Source organism: Nipponia nippon, unplaced genomic scaffold (genome assembly GCF_047370975.1).
Source record: "Nipponia nippon isolate SJK-2023a ecotype South Korea unplaced genomic scaffold, ASM4737097v1 scaffold_10, whole genome shotgun sequence".
In the NCBI taxonomy this organism is placed as follows: domain Eukaryota; kingdom Metazoa; phylum Chordata; class Aves; order Pelecaniformes; family Threskiornithidae; genus Nipponia; species Nipponia nippon.
The window spans coordinates 19,738,649-19,758,113 of NW_028262291.1; the positions used below are offsets into that span (position 1 = coordinate 19,738,649).

Consider the following 19,465-nt stretch of genomic DNA (forward strand, 5'->3'; position numbering starts at 1 on the left):
CTCAGACCTCATGTGTAGTAATACAGTGGCAACTTTAATCTATTCAACAACTGCTTGTTTCAGAACAGTGTTTGGTTCTTGTATTGATCTAATTCTTTTTACTGAATATGACCTCAAGAGGTGACCTGCTCTGATAAGATATGCTGGTTTTACATGCTAATAATGCATAGTTAGATTAAAATAAAACTAGGAAACATTTTAGCCCCAAGGTGATCACCCATTCCAATAAAACTAAGATTTTCTCCAGCAGTTCAGTGTTCTTAGTCCTGGAAGAGGGTAAACCTCTGATCAGTCTCCCTAATTTTTTTTTTCCTGCTATGATCGTTCACTACAAACTGTGTTTGGCTCTATTGCTAGCTGCATCTTTTCAATTATTTCTACTGTTACTCGTTAACTTGCTCTTGCCAATGTATACCAGCAGTTTTACTGCCCTTCCCTCTAACAATATATTTATATTTCAGGGAGTTGATTCACTTGCTCGTGCACCTTTCTGAAGCTCTGCATGAAGTGCAACTTAAACTCATACTGGTCATCCCTCCTGCAGTTGCAGCAGGGTGAGTATTCCTGTTTAGATGGCAGGTTCCAGATGAGAAATACTTTCTTGTCTGATATACAATGAATTCAAAGCTTTGTTTATAGCTATGCAGCTTAAATGAATAAGAAATTATTTGAGTTTGATTGGTGGTCCTGTCTTCATGCGTGTTGCACTGAATAGTCCTAGTAACTATGTGCGTTCATATATACCTCATAACTTTTGATGTCAAAATAACTTGCAGAGGGGCCTCCTATTGTGTTAACCCAATATGTCTGGTAAGAACTTCCAGGTGAACAAGAGCAGAAACAGTTGTGGAGCTTACATGACTTGTTGCCAAGGAGTAGAAAGGCTCCCATGAACGTAGCATATGAAATAACTTTCTGAGCCTCTGGGCACAATTTCAGCTATGATAGATAATAGTTATTCTTTAAGTAAGAAAAACAGAAGAGGAATTGTATCAGGAAGGAATTAGGAATTGTATCTATAATAGGGCTGTGGGTTTTTAAAATTACTTATTTTGACTTGATAGTTCATATGTACAGAAAATGCATTTAATAAGAGGATAATATTTAGAATTGTTAATGATTCTGTTTATTTGTGCAATGATTTGAATCTGATGGCTGTACCAGTTTATATGCTCAACTGGCTTAACAGCAGTAAGCAAGTCTTATCTTTCAGTGTTTATAGCAGAGAGATATTTACTTCCTAAGATTGTATTTATTAAAATAACAAAACAACAAACAAACAACAACAACAAAAACCAAAAAACCAACAAACATGAAAAATGAGAATGTAACTTCATTATACGTGGAAGATATTTGAATCCTTTAAGTTTTTACATTTTTAGGAAAAGATTCTACATTGTCTTTAAGTGATATATAGTAAAACTGAAAAAAATCACAGTTTTACTAGATCTCTAGTCTTTTTCTGGAAAGAAAATGTCACTCCAGTATTTTGGTATTTGAGGGAGACTGTGTCTAGTCCTTCAGGGTGTTGTATGATCAATCAGTGATTACATCCATGTGAGAGTGAGCAGATAGAACTGAAGACGAGGGCGGAAGGTGATTCAGAATACCAGCAGTGATGTGGCTTCATTGTTGTCATTTCAAATTGAAATGTGGGCTATGCCAATGCTATACAGCTTTATTGGCAAGAGTCTTGCTAGTATCTATCTGCCATTTGGTAACATCTGTTCACATTTGGATGCCCTTCCAGGTCAGAAGGTGCATGGTATCCTTGCATCATGAGCATAGCTATCTGTTGTGCTACCTTGTGGAAAAGTGGTATACAATAGTGCTACAAGGATATACAAGGAATACATCATACCTTTCAGAGAATTGTGGTAATAAGGGTTATCTTATCCCCAAAACTACCAAGTTCTGAATCTCTGTATTCCACTCTCCCCTTTCCTTGCTTCTCAAAGGTAACGAGTGTCCCTGTTCCACTGTGGATAGGCCAAATGTTAAAGTTATGCATATGTCATGGGTGATGGCCAGAGTGAGAAGCTCCAAATCTCTATTAGTTGTTTTTAAGACGTTTGGTTGGGCCTCTTGTCATATGGGACTGCAGAATAATGAAGCATAACCTGTTGTAAAGGATTACATACACGAAACAGTCTTCATAAAATCATTGAGTATGTTGCAGTGGGTTCTGCTAACTGCAGAACAGGTGACAGATAGGACACGTGCTAATCCTATGTTGTGCTTATTCCTTATCTCTGAATTTTACCTAATGGAATAGGTACCTCCTCCTGGTTATGCAGATATTTTTGGCTTACTGGCCTTGACTTGCTGATAATGATAACTGGGGAAGACTTGTAATATTTGCATAGTAGTCAGTGAAAGATTTTTTTTTTTTCTCCAAGTTTCCTTTTTCCTTCAAGCTGTTCAGCAACCTTATGCCTGCACATGAAAATTCAGTAATGTAATTCCATCTTAAATAGAGAGCCATTATTAGGTATTTTTCACATGAGAGTTAGTAGACAGCTAAAGAAAAATATTACAATGTATTATTTTTCTCATCTTGGGCTGTATAACAGTATGGACAGGCTCACAAGCACTACAGTTTATGACAGTTTAACAGCACAGTTTCAGGATGGTGTTGTACAACCTCCTAAATTTCTTGTAGGCTGTCACAGTCTTTCAGTGTATGTTCATTTTCAAGGTGCCAAAAAGGCTGAGAAAATGAAATGCCTGAGTAGGCTTATAAATGTCTCTTCTGCAGCTGGACCTTTCTCTGCAATGGTCTCAAGTTCTTGTTAAGTTTTGTGGGGAGGTCCGATACCATGAGGGGGAAACAAAGTATTTCTGCCTACAGGTATCTGTGCAGAGCTTAAATGCTGCCTGCTGAAAAGTTTCAGGGACTCTGCAGTAGGTGACTAAAAAGTTGTCTATGTGCTGAGATCAGTTAGTGTCTGCACTATAACTATGATGTCACCTCTTCTGTAGGTTAGTGATGTAACACCATCCAAACCAATTCCTGAATGTAGGATATATACTTTCTCCATCTTAAGATTGTAAGACCAGAATAATATCTGTCTGTAATTTTGTTCTTCAGTAGCTGCACAAAATCTGATTGCAGTTTGTTTTCTGTAAATCTATGTACTTCAGGATGGTTTTTGTTGCTTTGTTTTCCTCTATTGCACAGTATAACTGTTTTATATCCTTAAAACGAAGTAGCTAGTTTAATGCAAAAATCCCTTTGCTTCCGTGTGTGGCTGGTCACCAAATTTTGATAGACACAGAGAGAGAAGCAGTGTGGTGAAGACTATAGCAAAAGCAAACAAAATAAATTCCATGTAAATTGGTAAAGTAGACAGTCCTGTAAAATAGTACCTGTGCAGAGCCCTTTTCTTTAGGGACTGAAGGGCTCTGACAGCCTAGCTGCGTTTTGAGATTCCTTCCTATTACTCAAGCCCCTCTGTTTCTACCTCCGTTCTGGTGGTTTTTGCATCATGTTTGGTGAGACACTTCATTCGTAGAATGGTACTAGTTTCTAATGCATTCTGGCATTAAGAGAGTAGATCCAAGTCTCAGGACAACACTAGACTTAGGTTGTTGGTTCTTCTTCTCTGGACGTGGTGTGGCTTGTTCCTTTTTCCTCCCTGTGCTCTGTATTTTCCATGGTCTTCCCATGTCAGAATACACACCCTGTAATCCTGAGGCAGTTTGGCATGCTGCTACACTCCAAATCTTGTAATGCACAAAAAGGAATGCACTACATAAATGGGGTCAAGAATTTATTGTTTGTCCACTTAATATTTTGATGATCCGATAGTACAAATTCTCTAGTTAAGACAGAAAAGCCTCATTAACATTACAGCTAGAATTGTTATGCAGAGCCTTCCCACTTTCTACCCCTTTTCTATGGTATTATGCTCACCCTTCCACTCTTCCTGTGGGTCCTGAGGTTGACACTCTATTTCTTGAGGAGACAGATGAGTCATCAGCATGATGGTGAGGTCTTTCTCAGGAGCAATGTGATATTCGTGCTGGAGGTTTCTTCTTTGTCAGCCTTGGGTTTCACTTGGGGCTATTTCACATGTTTTCTTATTACAATCTGCTTCCTCTTCATTGGCTCTCATCTGAAGTTTGTGCAAACTCCTCAAGTCGGTCAGACCTCTTATGTGTGTGGTATTTGCAGAGCTGGAGGCAGTAGTCACTTGACCGCCACACAATTATTTGAAAGAAAGTTCAGGCTGTAAGATGCAGAGGATTTTAAAAAGGAGGAAGCTTTTAATCAGCACTGTTTCTCAGGATGAGGCACCACATGTGTTGCAAGTAATCAGAGCTACAGGGCAGTTATGTTGTTCCTCACTGTCATGGATGTCTTTGCATGGCTGTTGAGAGCCACTTTTATGGCTGGTAATACTTGAGTCTCAGGAAGCCAGCTTTCTCTGTTAAGAGAGATTTGCTTCAGAATATAAATGCTTAGGAGCTGCTTCTGCTGCATGGATGGCTTTGCTGGTAAAACTTTCTACTATAGGAAAAGTTCCAGGAACTGAACCACGCTTTTGGCTATTGCCCTCTGAAATGCTAGCATGGCTCCCAGTAAGCCAAGGTGTTATATACCTTGTTGTATTAACTCATTGCACTACAGAATAACAACTGCAATACTTCTTTAAAAATAAAGACATGGAAACTAAGTCCTTAAAAAGCTATTCCTGGCTTGTGAGATAATGGTCTGTGAATGCTGCAAAGGTTAATACTCTCATTTCTTGCAGATTTCTCTGGAAAATTGTGGGCTGGTATGCCTTTGTGTCACATGGATGTTCAATGTTATCAAACACTTTGAGATTCTCGCGCTTTGGTTGAGTCAAAAATAATGAGAAATTACCATGTCTTCTCTCCTGTCTGTCATTTATTCCAATCTTTCATGCTGCCCTCTTATGATTTACATTTCATCCCAACTGATAGTTCGTTTTTAAAGCATTTTTCTGTTGCTATTAATTGTAGTCTATTACAGATAAAGCAAAGGATAACACTTTAAAAATTTTTCTAAAATGTCACTTCATCACACAGATGATTTTTAAAATGCTGATGCATGCTCTGGTAGAATTTAAGTAATTGCTGTAAACAGTGCTCACATTAAAGTGCATTTGCTCCTTTTGGTGGTAGGGAGAAAGTAGGGGATAGTACAAACCTTAAGATTCTTGTTCAGTGTGATGCCTATTGACATTACCAGATTCAGTCTCATAGCCAGAGGGACCTAAATCTGTTTTGTTTATATACAGTCACGTGGGGCTCTACAGTCTAGTTTTTCTAAATCCTGAAACAAGAGTTGAAGACGCTATAAGCCCTCTGGATTCTTAAACACATTTTTCCTTGACCAGAATTTGCTTTATTATGGTAACTGTATCTTTCGGGACTATTTTTGCAGTTGAACACCATACTGAGGTTTGGACCTTGGGTTGTCATTGGCCCCTCCTGCTGCTGTCCTGTGTATTGGCAGGGTAGTGGGTTCACAGTTCCAAAACCTTTCTGAACTGGGATTTAGAGATGCCCTGTTAGAACTGGGAGGAGCTGTCTATCTAAAGTGCAATTTTAACCTGAAAAATTTTAACCTGAAAGTGTCTTGAAACTCACTGGGTTTTAACACTTATACATGGTTGAAAGTGTGCTTTAATGCATCTTATATTCTTTGTTGGAATCACTGTAGATGTACAGCAAAAGATGTGGAAATAAGTACCATGAAGAATCAAACAATATTCAATATTTCAGAGTTCAGCAGCTGGCAAAAGACTGATAAAGGAGACATGAGCTGTATGTTGAATACCCTGATGAGCTGGGATGCTAGGAGCTGAAACATTGTTCCTTTTGTGTTCTACCCTGATTAAAATTTAAAGAGAGAGCATAGTTAAATGTAAGCAGTTTATTTAGGTATTTGTAATTTAGACTCGTTTGATATGCATTAAGATCAAAGCAGTCTGGCTGCAAACGCTATGTGAAAAGAGACACTTCGAAGAGCTAAAAACATTGGTTTGCTTAGGGAAAAAGTCTGGAAAATGCAGCATTACACATGAGATCAAGTGCATGATGCAGGAAGGAAACATATTGGGTCATCTGTTTAACTTCTTGAATTCAGCTTTTGCAAACAAAAACTAAGCGAGACTGATCTAGCTGAAGCTTGCTTTCATAACTAAAGTATCTAGTGAACCCTTTGGTTTGCTTATGAAATGTTCTGGCCTAAAAGGAAACTTCACTCGGAAAAACAATTTTTTTTTTTAAATCCAGACATTTTATATATTCCTTTTACAGCATTTTTAATGTGTCTGTTTACAGCATTGTCCATAGACAGTTGCACTGGCATAATCGAGGGGTGGGAATGTGTGTGGAGGCTGATCAGGAGGCAGGAATATCTCTAGCAAGCTTTGCTGTCACAGAGAATGCATGTAGAGCTACCGTGCTGGCAAAAACAGATTGAGGTAGGTAGTATTTCCATCCCCCTGTCCAGGAATTGCATGATTTTCCTGCAAACATAAGTGATTTGAAAGAGAGAGGAACAGCAGGACCCAAAGCTATGCTCTAAAAAGTGTGTTATACTGTGACTCTCCTTTGGGATGGGAGACTTGTGGTTGCGTATGTCTGAAGAGAGGTGCTAGGATTGCTGTGTTATGTAAATGGTTGCTAGAGCAGATGGTTTGCTGAAGACTTCCAGCCTGTCTTTCAACAGATTGTCTCAAAATGTTAGAGTGTTACTGCTTTTAACATGCATGGATATGGATGCATGTATAAATGATATGAGTACCATTTCTAAAACGGCAATGGGTAGCCAGGCATTATTCTGCCCATTGGTGATGGTGGGTAACTCCATTTGTGCTGGCTAATCCTGGACTTGATTAAATTCCTGGCTTAAATATGTGCACTCCAGTGGTTATTGTACTGCAGAAGTTATACTGGTGAAAGCTGCGTGGATGTTTTTACACTGATATCACAAGCCTCTTTCCAAGTAGGATAGCTGTGCTGCAGTGAACTACCTTTATGCCTAAATATACTGTTGGGGAAAAAAAAAAAAAAAGATGGCAAATGGGACTTGAAATTTGGTTGCACCTGTTCTCTTAAGTCTTGTAAATAACAGGGATTGAGTTGGTTATTTTATTTGTTTCACTATACTTAAGTGCTTTATAATATGTTAGGGATGCTTTTTCAAAGGCAGAAAGTGAGGCTTTGAATTTGAATAGTAATGCTTTCCTGTCTGCAAGTAAGTTGTATTTAATCTGACTAGATTATTACATATTTTGTTGAGGTTCAGCAACCATTTTATCCATGGTGTTTCCCAGTTACTGTGAAGAAAACAATGAGTAAAGAAAATTCTTAAATTTGTTTAGATGAGCTATCATCGGAAAGAGCCTCAGTAATGCTCTTGTTTCTTGTTGTCCTGCAGAAGAGCAAAGGCAGGCAAAAAGCTCTCGGGAGCTGTGGATAGGATGTTGTCTTTGCAGGGATTCTGAATCTAGCCATGGTTGCATAACCATGGCCTTTCTGGCATTTGTAGCTTATTACAGACATTAGACATATGGTGTAACTGTGTTAAGGATCAGCTCAGTATACACTAAGTCATTAAAAGCTGTTAGTTTTGCTAAACACAGTGTTAAATAACTCCGTATTTACAGACAGGTTGTTAGTGGTCACTTTTCTTGGACTTTTATTGTCCTCTGAAGTATAATCCTTTGCACAAAGTAGCAGTAAAAAATGGCATTGGCTGTGTCACTTCATAATATAACACTGTGCTCTTCACTTGCAGTTTGATGGTTAGGATATGCACCAAGCAGTTTGTCCTGTGTGATGGATATCCTTTTAAAACACCTGTCTTGTAACCTAAAGACAGTAGCTACTCCTTGAATAGTAGATGATTCTTTGTCTCTAGAAGTTGTATGGAATCTGTAAATGAGAAAAAGTAAAATCTCAAGTAAACAAATAACCTCAGTCACCAAGGTGAGCAGCTTTGGTGCCGGCACAATCGGCAGCAGAGCGCTCTAGCGTGGTGCACAGCAGGTTTTCCTGAACTGGGGAAACCTCGGGGGGGAGCCGAGAGAGCTGCCAGGAGCCCACAGCTTGCGTGACAGTGGCTGACAAGACCTGGGCAGGGCCAAGAGCAATGGCAGCCAAGACCCCCACACATATAAAAGGAGCCCCTGGGGAGCACTAGTGACCAGGAACACCATGAGCAGGGCGGGCAAACAGCGCATAGTGTGGCAGTTTGCACGGAAGGGTGTGCAGGAAGGGTGCTGAAGCTCTGCCAGCTCAACCAGGGAGCAATGGTATCCACCCAGTAGAAAGCCATGGCCTCTCTAAACTCTTCACCTGCCACAACTGAGACAACTTCCCAGACAGAGCTCCAGTGGGAACGTGCTGGCATCCAGGTGTCAGGCTGCAGGGTGTGCTTTACTCTTACACCAGTGCTGCATGGCAGTAGTGAGCACACCTGTGGGAGGTGCAACCAGGTAGAGGAACTCCTTGGCTTAGTGACAGAGCTCTGGGAGGCGGTGAGTAGGTTGAGGAGTATCAGGGAGTCCGAGAGAGAGATTACTGGAATCGCACCCTACCTTCCATGGAACAGGCCTGTCAGGCAGACAGGACACATGACGCAGAGGATTCCCTGTCCTCTCTCCACCTGGCTGAACGTGGTGACTCAAGGGATAGGGGACAATGGTGACAAGTTCCTGCCCAGTGCAGCAGCTGTCTCCTCTGTGACTACCTCACGTTCCCAGGTGCCCTTGCATAATAGGTACCAGGCTCTGCAAGTAGAACTGAACAATGATGAGGACGATGGGGCATCTAGGTTGGAAGAGTCGCCAAAGTTAAGTTAGCCTACATCCTGCATCAAAAACACTTCCATAAATAAAAAGGAGACATGGTCATAGGAGACCCCCTCTTCTGAGGGGAACAGAAGGCCCAATATGCAGACTGGACCCACTTGTTAGGGAAGTCTGCTGCCTCCCAGGAGCTAAAGAAAAAAATCATAGAATCATTTAGGTTGGAAAAAACCTTTAAGATCATCAAGTCCAACCATTAACCTAGCGCTGCCGAGTCCACCACTAAACCATGTCCCTAAGCACCACATCTACATGTCTTTTAAATACCTCCAGGGATGGAGACTCAACCACTTCCCTAGGCAGCCTGTTCCAGTGCCTGACTAACCTTTTGGTGAAGAAATTTTTCCTAATATCCAATCTAAATGTCCCCTGGCACAACTTGAGACCGTTTCCTCTTGTCCTATTGAGATGTGACAAGGAAACTTCCTACCCTGGTATGGCCCTCTGATTATTATCCATTATTGATTTTTCATGTAGGCATCGATGAAGTTGCAACAAGAAGTCCGAGGACAATTAAGAGAGACTTCAGGGCCTTGAGACGACTGGTTAAGGGATCAGGAGCACAAGTAGTGTTTTCCCCTATCCTTCCAGTTGCAGGGAACGATGAGGGAAGAAGAACGAAGAGCCAGCAGATCAATACCTGGCTCTGAGCCTGGTGTCACTAGCAGGATTTTGGGTTTTTTGATCATGGGTCAGTTTACATCACACCAGGCCTGTTGGTGACAGATGGGGTATACCTACCTCAAAGGGGGAAAAGGCTCTTTGCACAGGAGTTAGCAGGGCTCATTGAAAGAGCTTTAAACTAGATTTGAAGGGGGAAAGGGATAAAACCAGGCTCACTAGAGATAAGCCTGGGGGCAGCACACCAATGTTTCAGAGACTATATGCTAGCGAGGTCCTTTGGTCTGCCATCTCAGTGGAGGTAGGGGATGGAGAGCCATGCAGCAGCAAAGATGCAAGGGTTATTGATGTGTTAGAAAACACAGAAGCACCTGAGAATGGTCACATAGGAATTAGAGCTTCTCCCCCCAAAAAGGTGATGGGATCAACAGCCCAACTGAAGTGCACCTACACCAATGCACACAGCATGGGCAACAAAGAGGGAGGAGCTGGAAGCCATTGTGCAGCAGGAAAACTATGACACAGTTGCCATCATGGAAACACGGTGGGATGACTTGCGCAACTGGAGTGCTGCAACGGATGGCTGTAAACTCTTCAGAAGGGATGAGGAAGGAAGGAGAGGTGGTGAGGTAGCCCTGTATGTTAGGGAGCGTTTTGATTGTCTAGAGCTTGAAGATGGTGATGAAAGGGTTGAGTGTTTATGGGTAAGAATCAGGGGGAAGGCCAACAAGGCAGATATCATGGTGGGAGACTGTCGTAGACCACCCAACCAGGATGAAGAGGCAGACGAAATATTCTGTAAGCAGCTGGGAGAAATCTCACAATTGCTAGCCCTTGTTCTCGTGGGGGACTTCAACTTACCAGATGTCTGCTGGCAATACAATACAGCAGAGAGGAAACAGTCTCACAGGTTCCTGGCGTGTGTGGAGGAGAATTTCCTGACACAGCTGGTGAGGGAGCCAACTAGGGAAGGCACCCGCTGGACCTGTTGTTTGCCAACAGAGAAGGACTGGTGGGTGATGTGACTGTTGGAGGCTGTCTTGGGCATAGTGATAATGAAATGATAGTTTTTTTGATTCTTGGAGAAGTAAAGAGGGGCGTCAGCAGAACTGCCACCTTGGACTTCTGGAGGGCAGACTTTGGCCTGTTCAGGAGCCTTGTTGACAGAGTCCCTTGGGAGCAGTCCTGAAGGGCAAAGGAGTCCAGGAAAGCTGGACATCCTTCAAGAAGGAAATCTTAAAGGTGCAGGAGCAGGCTGTCCCCATGGGCTGAAAGACAAACTGGCAGGGGAGAAGTCGGGCCTGGCTGAACAGAGAGCTTTGGCTGGAACTCAGGAAAAAAAGAAGAGTTTATGACCTCTGGAAGAAGGGACAGGCAACTCAGGAGGACTACAAGGATGTCGTGAGGTTATGAGGGGAGAAGATTAGAAGGGCCAAAGCCCAACTAGAACTTAATCTGGCTACTGCCATAAAAGACAATAAAAATGTTTCTACAAATACCTTAGCAACAAAAGGAGAGCTAAGGAGAATCTCCATCCTTTACTGGATGTCAGGGGAACCATAGTGACAAAGGATGAGGAAAAGGCTGAGGTACTTAATGCCTTCTTTGCCTCAGTCTTTAATAGTCGGACCAGTTGTTCTCAGGGTACCCAGCCCCCTGAGCTGGGAGACACAGACCGGGAGCAGAATAAAGCCCCCGTAATCCAAGGGGAAATGGTTAGTGACCTGCTACACCACTTAGACACACACAAGTCTATGGGGCCAGATGGGATCCACCCAAGGGTACTGAGGGAGCTGGCAGAGGAGCTCACCAAGACACCTTCCATCATTTGTCAGCAGTCCTGGCTAACTGGGGAGGTCCCAGTTGACTGGAGGTTAGCAGATGTGATGCCCACCTACAAGAAGGGCCAGAAGGAGGATCCAGGGAACTACAGGCCTGTCAGCCTGACCTCAGTGCCAGGGAAGGTTGTGAAGCAGATCATCCTGAGTGCCATCACCTGGTGTGTACAGGACAACCAGGGGATCAGGCCCATTCAGCATGGGTTTGTGAAAGGCAGGTCCTGCTTGACTAATCTGATCTCCTTCTATGACAAGGTGACCCACATAGTGGATGAGGGAAAGGCTGTGGATGTTGTCTACCTGGACTTTAGTAAAGCCTTAGACACCTTGTCCCACAGCATTCTCCTGGAGAAACTGGCTGCTCAAGGTTTGAATGGGTGTACTCTTTGCTGGGTAAAGAACTGGCTGGATGGCCAGGCCCAAAGAGTTGTGGTGTTAATGGAGTTAAATCCAGTTGGCAGCCGGTCACAAGTGGTGTTCCCCAGGGCTCGGTATTGGGGCCAGTTCTGTTTAATATCTTTAGCAATGATCTGGATGAGGGGATCGACTGCACCCTCAGTAAGTTTGCAGACAACACCAAGTTGAGTGGGAGCATTGATCTGCTGGAGGGTAGGAAGGCTCTACAGAGGGATCTGGACAGGCTGGGTTGATGGGCCGCGGCCAGCTGTATGAGGTTCAACAAGGTCAAGTGCCAGGTCCTGCACTTGGGTCATAACAACCCTATGCAATGCTACAGGCTTGGGGAAGAGTGGCTGGAGAGCTGCCTGGTGGAAAAGGACCTGGTTGTGTTGACAGCCAGCTGAATATGAGCCAGCAGTGTGCCCAGGTGCCGAGCATTTTCCTAAAACAGTAAGGCTGGTGGATTTTTTTTTAAGTTTGTGGAAGATACCACATTGGTAAGTAAACGTTTAACAGGAGGTGATCAGATCTTGAAGTTATTCCAGAAGCACTAAAAATTACCTGGGTTTAATGCCATGAGATTAAGTAAAGATGGATATAAAATACTCTGTTAAGGAGGGAGAAGTAAAACATGAAATGCATGGAAACTTTCTGGGCAGACCTGTGTTGGAAGCGGATCAGACAATTTCAAAATCCCAAGGCAAGTGCTGTGAGATGTAGGGAAAGGGACACTTTTCATTTTGAGACGATTGGCAGGGAGCTTCCAGGGTGACAAAAGGTATTTATTCCACTCTCAGTGCTAGGCAGGTCTCATGGAAAACTGAGTCTGGGGTACTATATTTATAGGAGGATGTAGAAAAATGAGAGTGTTTAGAGGAAAGCAAGAAAGATTGCTGGAAGTATAGATAATGTCTCCTTTGAGGAAAGTTTGAAGAACTGTATGTCGTATATTAAAAAGAGGAAAAAAGTGTCAGGAGACATAATAAGTCTTCAAATGTGTCGACAGCAGCTGTATAAGTGACAGTGATACATTGGTCTTTACATCAGCTTGGAAGAAAAGGATAAAAATACTTGTAGTTCACGATAAAGAATTCTTAGCTTGAACAGTAGAAAAAGAATAATGTCAGATGGCAAAATACTGTAGAAACACCTAGGAAAATTTTGGAATCTTCACATGCATTTTGAACTTGGTGATACACATCTAGGTAGCAGGTGATGCACAGCTGTGCGGGGAGAAAAGAGAGAACAGCACCTTTATTAATTTCTTTGGGTGGCAGAATTAATGCTCCATAAATGCCTGTTTGGCAGAAGAGCACAAGGAAGCAGAGCTGAGCCAGTGGGAGAAGGAAGAAAAAGAGTACACTGTTGTGAAACTTTCTTCCTCTGTCCCAGGAACAAAGCAAACATTCACAAGTACACCTTCCCCCTGTTTCTCTTGAAGAGCTGTGGGCAGCTCCTTGTGCAGGGGATACACCTAGGACTCAAGCTAGCCTTATTCTTTTTTTAATAGATGCTTTTGAAGGCTTTTTTTTTAAGTTTTAGGTAAGCTAGAATTCTAGAGAAGTTTTTCTTTTAGTTGTGATTAAAAAAGGGTGGGTGGGGCAGACACAGCAAAGGAATGGAGAGAGCTGAAGATACGTAAGTCAGGTTTTGGCATTTTGTTCTTAAATTGAGACTGTATAGGCTTGCTTTTAGCCTCAGTGAATTAAAATGACAGGAGAACCTTTCCAAAATAATGTCTAAAACACTGAAGAGGCCAATACTGTTAAATTTATACCCTTATGTGAATTTTCATGAGTTGTCTAAAATTGACAAAACATGCCTGTGACAAAACATTTTCTGTCAGATACTGTGCTGGCTGTTTTCTCCTTGCTGTGAAAAGTTTGCCACATCTGTATGTGAAGCACAGCATCTCAAAGTGTGTTTCTGCTTCCCATACATTCTCAGCTAAGTGCAGTTATATCCCAACCATGATTTTTAACTGCTGCTTCTTACTGTGGCTGATCTCTTGTTTGATTGGAAAAAAAAAAAAAAAAAGTTGAAAATTGTAGCACTTCTTACATTTCAAACAGTCTGAAGTCTTAAGATTTAGTAACTGATTTGGATTATGCTGAGGTTAAGTGTTCTTGACGCTACATTTTTTTTTAAAAGCAATGAGAAGTTGCTGGCAGAGGATATTTTTAGTTTACGTATGCATTATGAGACAAGGGACTCTGAGGAAAAACTGAAAATATCTGAAGAACCATTACTGTATCACTGTTTTTAGAGTAGGGAGATTATAAAGCCTTGACAGTGTTTTACTGTGATTCAGCAATTTTCCTCTTTTCAGCCTCAAAGTGTTTTTTATTTAAGCCATTAAAGAGAATGCATTTTATGTTCAAATGGTGCTTAGTACTATTTTGAAAATCTTTATTATAGTGTACTCATTGTTCTAGGAGCTGGATCTGTTGACATTCCTGAACAAGGTCAGGAGGAATGTTCTGTACCGGTTTTGCTTTAGTTTTGTAGTAGTAGGGGCAGAGGGTAGACAAGGCTGATTCTAAATTCCTGTACTTTTGTCATGAAAAGGCTATCTGTCTTGTTTGGTAGCTTTGAAACACCATTCTTCATTCATTGAACAGTAAGGTTTGCTATGGTAAGATGTGAATATATGGACTTAACCTACCTTCTTTTAGGAGATTCCTGGGGGAAAAAACAGAGGCAGTTAACACAGATTCCTATTTACTGTCACGCTGTTTAGGCAGAATTATTCCAAGATTGATAGTAATCTGGACAAATATTTAGTCTTTTCTAAACACATATAGCTGAAATCCTTCCATGACTGTATGGGGGCTGTAAAGGCTAGAGTATACTAATCCTTTCTTTGGGAAGGAAGAAATTGTATTTCCAGGAAAACAAGGCATTATCTTGTTAAAAACAGTTCTTTTGGTAGAGTAGAAAGCGAAGAGAGAACTTTTCTGGAGAAATCGGGAAGCTTTTTCTAGTGTTTTTGCTGTTTATGAAGAAAGATTTATGTAACAGGGTTTTCCTTCTTTAGACCACTAGTTGACTGTTCAGAATAGGTGGATGTTTCTTTGTGTTTTTCATTTGTTGTGAGAATCAGTGGTCTCTCAAACCTCACTATAAGTTTTCTGGATCAAGATCCACCTTTGTATTAGGGGGAATCCTAGAATTGTTCTGTATGCTTTCAGCAAGGTATGTAACAATGGATTTGGGGGATGGACACCCCCCAGCATTTTGAAGTGATTTATCTTTTTAAAATGTTCTTGCTAAAGGTCAAGTTATTACTACCTTTGTTATGCTAAATTTGGTATACTCTCAAGATAAATACAAGAAGAAAATGCTTTAACAATATACATTTGCTCTCTGAACTTTAAAAGAAAGTCAGACAGATGAAATAATGAAACTCATTTGTTAAGCAGCTGGAACCAGAGATGGCTGAAAAGCAGGATATCCAATCTGTGCCAAAGCATCCTGCAAACCAGAAGTTTTGATATTCAGGTTCTTCAACCTACACCACTGTAATGCTGTTTTAATACCTATTTGTTCTTTAGAGAGTTTGCAGAATACTTCTCTGCTATGCAGCAGTCTTGCTCACAACTTGTTACTTGCTCGTGAAACACATGCAGTTAAATCTGTAGTTGAGCATGTCTTTCGTTTTTTACGTTTTTGATTCTAGGCTTTGAAAAGAGCATATTAAAACTACTGCAGTCTTGGCAAATAATCCATATCAAATTTGTGTGTCTTTATTGGCTTCTTGAGATGCACAGCAGTAGTGCAGTTGCTTTCATTTGAAAGCTGCAGGAACCCAAACCACTTTTCTCTCTTCAAATATTTGAACATAATGTATGCCCCTCATTCAAAATAGGGCAAGCATCCCTAACTTCGGATATTTGTATTTGCATATGTAAGAGTAAAAAAAAAAAAAAATCTACAGCCTCTCTCCCTATTAGTTAAAGCTTCCCTAGGTCCCATACTGTCAGTATTTTCCACCTCTAAAATTCCACTTCTCCAAAATTAAGATTTTTAGCACTCAGTTTATTCTTTATTATTGCTGCAAAAACATTGCCAGACGTAAAGGACTGTCTTAAGTAGCTTCGGCTCTTTCTTTCCACAGCTGCTGTGCAATGAAAATTACCAGAATCTATGCAGTCTTTCATTGCTGCTATCCAGTAGCAGTGGATATCAGCTTAGTTTTGCTACCCTGCCTCTTGGGAAAGGTCGGGAGCAGGGCAGACAACTTTTCCCTCCTTTTACTTTGTACTATCATGCTCTTTTCCTCCTTTCCTATAAATATACATGCATACTTTGCTGAAAAGTAGGAAGAGTACATGATGGAAAACTGCTTGTTGACCTCACAGTTGCCCAGCTCAATGGATGCCACAATTGACCAGTGTTTTGCATATATGATGAAGGAAACAGGTGTTTTAAGAAGTAGATTATGAATGGATACTTGTAATTATTAAGGTAATCTGTGTTTTTCACTAGGAGTCTGTCATCTTTAGAAGTTGCTGCAGATTCAATTGCCTTGCCATAACTTTGTGTATACAGAATATGTTTGTGGGTTCACTATTCCAGTATATATGCACTGTTTTCCTTAGAAGCATTTCTAGCAAGTAGTAATTCTGAAGCAGAATATGCAAGTAAACAACAGGGTAATTTTTATGATAATGTGTGGCAAACAAATTCAATTAAATTATAAATGGCTTCTAAGATGTCTCTGTTTTGAAGTGAAATGAGAACCGTCACTTACTTTTAACATCATTCTCAGGCAGGACTGTGCAGGCCAGAATGTAAAGCCTTGAAATGTTGGTAAGTAAATAATGCCAGGGAACAAAACAGCAAGAAACATATTGCTTGTTTCAGATGGAGTTTTAAATTATCAGATTATGTCAAATAACAGCATACTAGAAAAAAAAAACAACTTTGTAGAGTAGTGTTTATTAAGTAGGATACTGTTTTACCAATACCTACACTTAACACTACGAAAGTTCAAAATGTTTGTGAGAAACCTGGCCATAGTAATCATATTTTGTTGGAATCAGTAATACTCTTGCTGCACTTTTCTGATCTTTCTACGTGTCTGATTATCTTTCTTACTTTTCCTTCCAATTTGACAAATGAGGTCACATAAAAGCAAGCAATTCTAAAAATGATCCGTGTATGTTCATGGTAGAGTTAGCTAGTATATACACCAAGTATGCTCTCCCACGCTTGCTGTTGCTAATAAAGAAACTTGATGCTGGAAAACAATCTCTTTGGGCAAGCAAATTACAGAAAATGGGACTTAGGAAGGAAAATCTGAAAACTGTAACTATCCACAGTTTCCTGTTTGTTGTGCCTAGTTGATAATAACACATTGCCCTCCATTGTTCCTGTAGTCATCAGTCGTCTTGTGAGTAGCCTAAAAAAAAAAGGCACTGTCAGGAATATGGAGCGTACAGTTACGTATCAAGAGATCTTGAAATTGGGCTCTGTGCATAAAATTCAGCACTGAAAAAGGCATAGAAATGACTCAAGTGGTCTGTCTAGGCTAGCTGACTGGCATAATAGTTTTTCTTGCATACTAGAGAACCTGTAAGATATGTGTGACTCAGATCACAGGATACAGCTTGAGATACGAGTTTATATTGAGGGGAGCAGAAAACTGGGTCAGAAATGACTACTGACTACTTCTGAGTAACAGTTATTGGAGAAAGCTTAATAACCTCTTCAAATTATAGTAATACTATTGAATCATACTAGAGTCATGTTGGGCTCATGGGGTTTTTTCTTCCCTGTATAAAGGCTTAAAGTATAGGTCTGTCAGTCACATCTCTCTTTAAACTGAATTCTGTTAGCTACAGTAAATCTGAATGCTTGTTAATGGCTTTAAACTACATCTCCTTCCTTTGCCAATGACTTCCCTGTTTTCACTGCTGTTTGGGCTGCCAGCTCAGTACAGCATGGCTCTGACTGCAGCCATGAAAGGTTCAATGCATTTTGTATAGATTCAGAAAGGACTTGAGAGGAACAAATCTATTCTTAGAAGTCGCTTTTTAAAGGCTATGCCTTACTATATAAAATTAATGCAGCCAAGATCTGACTGCACTGACACGTGCTGAAGCAGGTGTACACATCAGTTTTTGAATTCCCACTAGGGAGGATCATTAAAATAATCTGTAGGTCAACTAATGACAGTCAAAGAGAAGCAAGAGTGGAATGTATTCCTTACCATGTCTGGTGTTTGTAGCTCTACCAGTTCTAAGCCAGCGGCTGTACAGCAATTACTGCGTAAGTTTCAGTGTGAACCTGGAAAACTTTCCAAAAAAAAAAAAAAAAAAAAAAAAACAACCAAAAACAAAAAAACCCAACCAACCAAACAAAAAAAAAAAAACCCAAAACCCACTCCAAAACCCCGATGAGCATTTTAATCTTTGCAACAACGAAATTAAGCCTACGTTTGGTGTGTTAGAGTTTTTAAATTAGGCTCATGTGCTCCAGGGTACAAGCTTGTTTTGCGTGATGTTCTGCTATTGGAGCATGGCTTGCCTGGGCATTAAGCCCTGGCATGAAAGGCACTAGAATAGTTTGGAAATTAGGAGAACCAAATGGTGATACAGTGGATGTTCATTTATGCGTAGTCTTGCTTAAATGACTCCTCTGAAGAGGCTGAAGGAACATAACGGCGTTAAAGGAGAGCAGTTAACCTCCCCAAAAATGGAAACATTAAATACAATGACAAGTATCGAAAGAAACTTTTTCTTCTTTGGTATTCAGATTGTCTGCTTTTGTCAAACAGGTGAATTTCTTACATTAACTTAAGAGTTTCAGATACAAACTCTTAAGTTACTTGAAAAATACAGTGTAAGTGGTGCAGACTGGTCTGCCAGCATACCTCTGCTCTGAGGACAGCAGTTTTCAGGCTCATTTGTCCCTAGGTGTCTGCTGGGATTTCATGCTTTCTTTTCAGGACATGTAATTGTTGGCATGTTTCTCCTTCTTGACTTCTGTTACTAGTTTAAACCAGATGGGCCACAGGTAATTAGTTTGGCTTCATGAAAACTGTGTAGGCTACTCCATGACAAGAACAGATCCCATGTTTCTCCCTATTTGGAGAGCAAGTACTGCAAAGGCAGCAGCTGGGATGGGATATGTATATTAAGGAAGAGTGCCAGCCCTGAATGTTCTGCAAAAATTTCAATTGGTAAATAAATACTATTTTGTTTCCTGATGAAAATAACAGCAAGTTTTTACTTGTCAGTCTGTTATCATTTACAGTCCCCTAGTGATATGAAGCACTCATATTGTGCGAAGTAACCACTCCCAGCTCTTTTGTATTGTGAATCTGTAGCACCCTGTTACAGTTTTCTTGCTTGTCAAGCTGGCTAGGTTTTGCTGTTGTTTTTAAATGCCTGTCCTAATCTAATCTGAGAATTTGGTAAACAGATTCTTGCTATTAAGAAAATTTGAACGTGGTCAGTAATGCTAATTAAAATCTTTCAGGTTTCAGTTTTTAGGATGCATTCGGTAGAGATTTTTTTTTATTTTAAATTGTGATCTTTTCTGTGGACAACTGACAGATAGCCCTTATGCTCTTTGAAGGCATCTGAATTTTTACCTTTCCTATAATGAAGTTAGTGCAGCAGCAAAAGACAGTGCACAACTAGGGTTGCAGGTTTTTATTTCTGAATTTAAGCTACTATTCTGAATAGTAGAGAATAGTATTGGAAGGTGCATTATAATAAGGCAAAATAAACTATAACTATGTGACTTTTG

At 40.7% G+C, this 19,465-nt stretch overlaps 1 protein-coding gene across 6 annotated transcripts in view; it reads left to right on the plus strand.

Moving 5' to 3' along the window:
* CHID1 (chitinase domain containing 1) overlaps positions 1–19,465 on the plus strand; it is a 149,694-nt gene that overhangs the window by 19,285 nt on the left and 110,944 nt on the right. For all 6 annotated transcript variants that reach the window (XR_015701872.1, XR_015701871.1, XM_009470335.2 and 3 more), the window contains exon 8: positions 462–554. Coding sequence is in view for 4 of the 6 variants with exons in the window: in XM_009470335.2 (XP_009468610.1) it covers positions 462–554 (93 nt within the window). In the remaining 2 variants the exon portion in view is untranslated. The remainder of the gene's footprint in view (positions 1–461; positions 555–19,465) is intronic.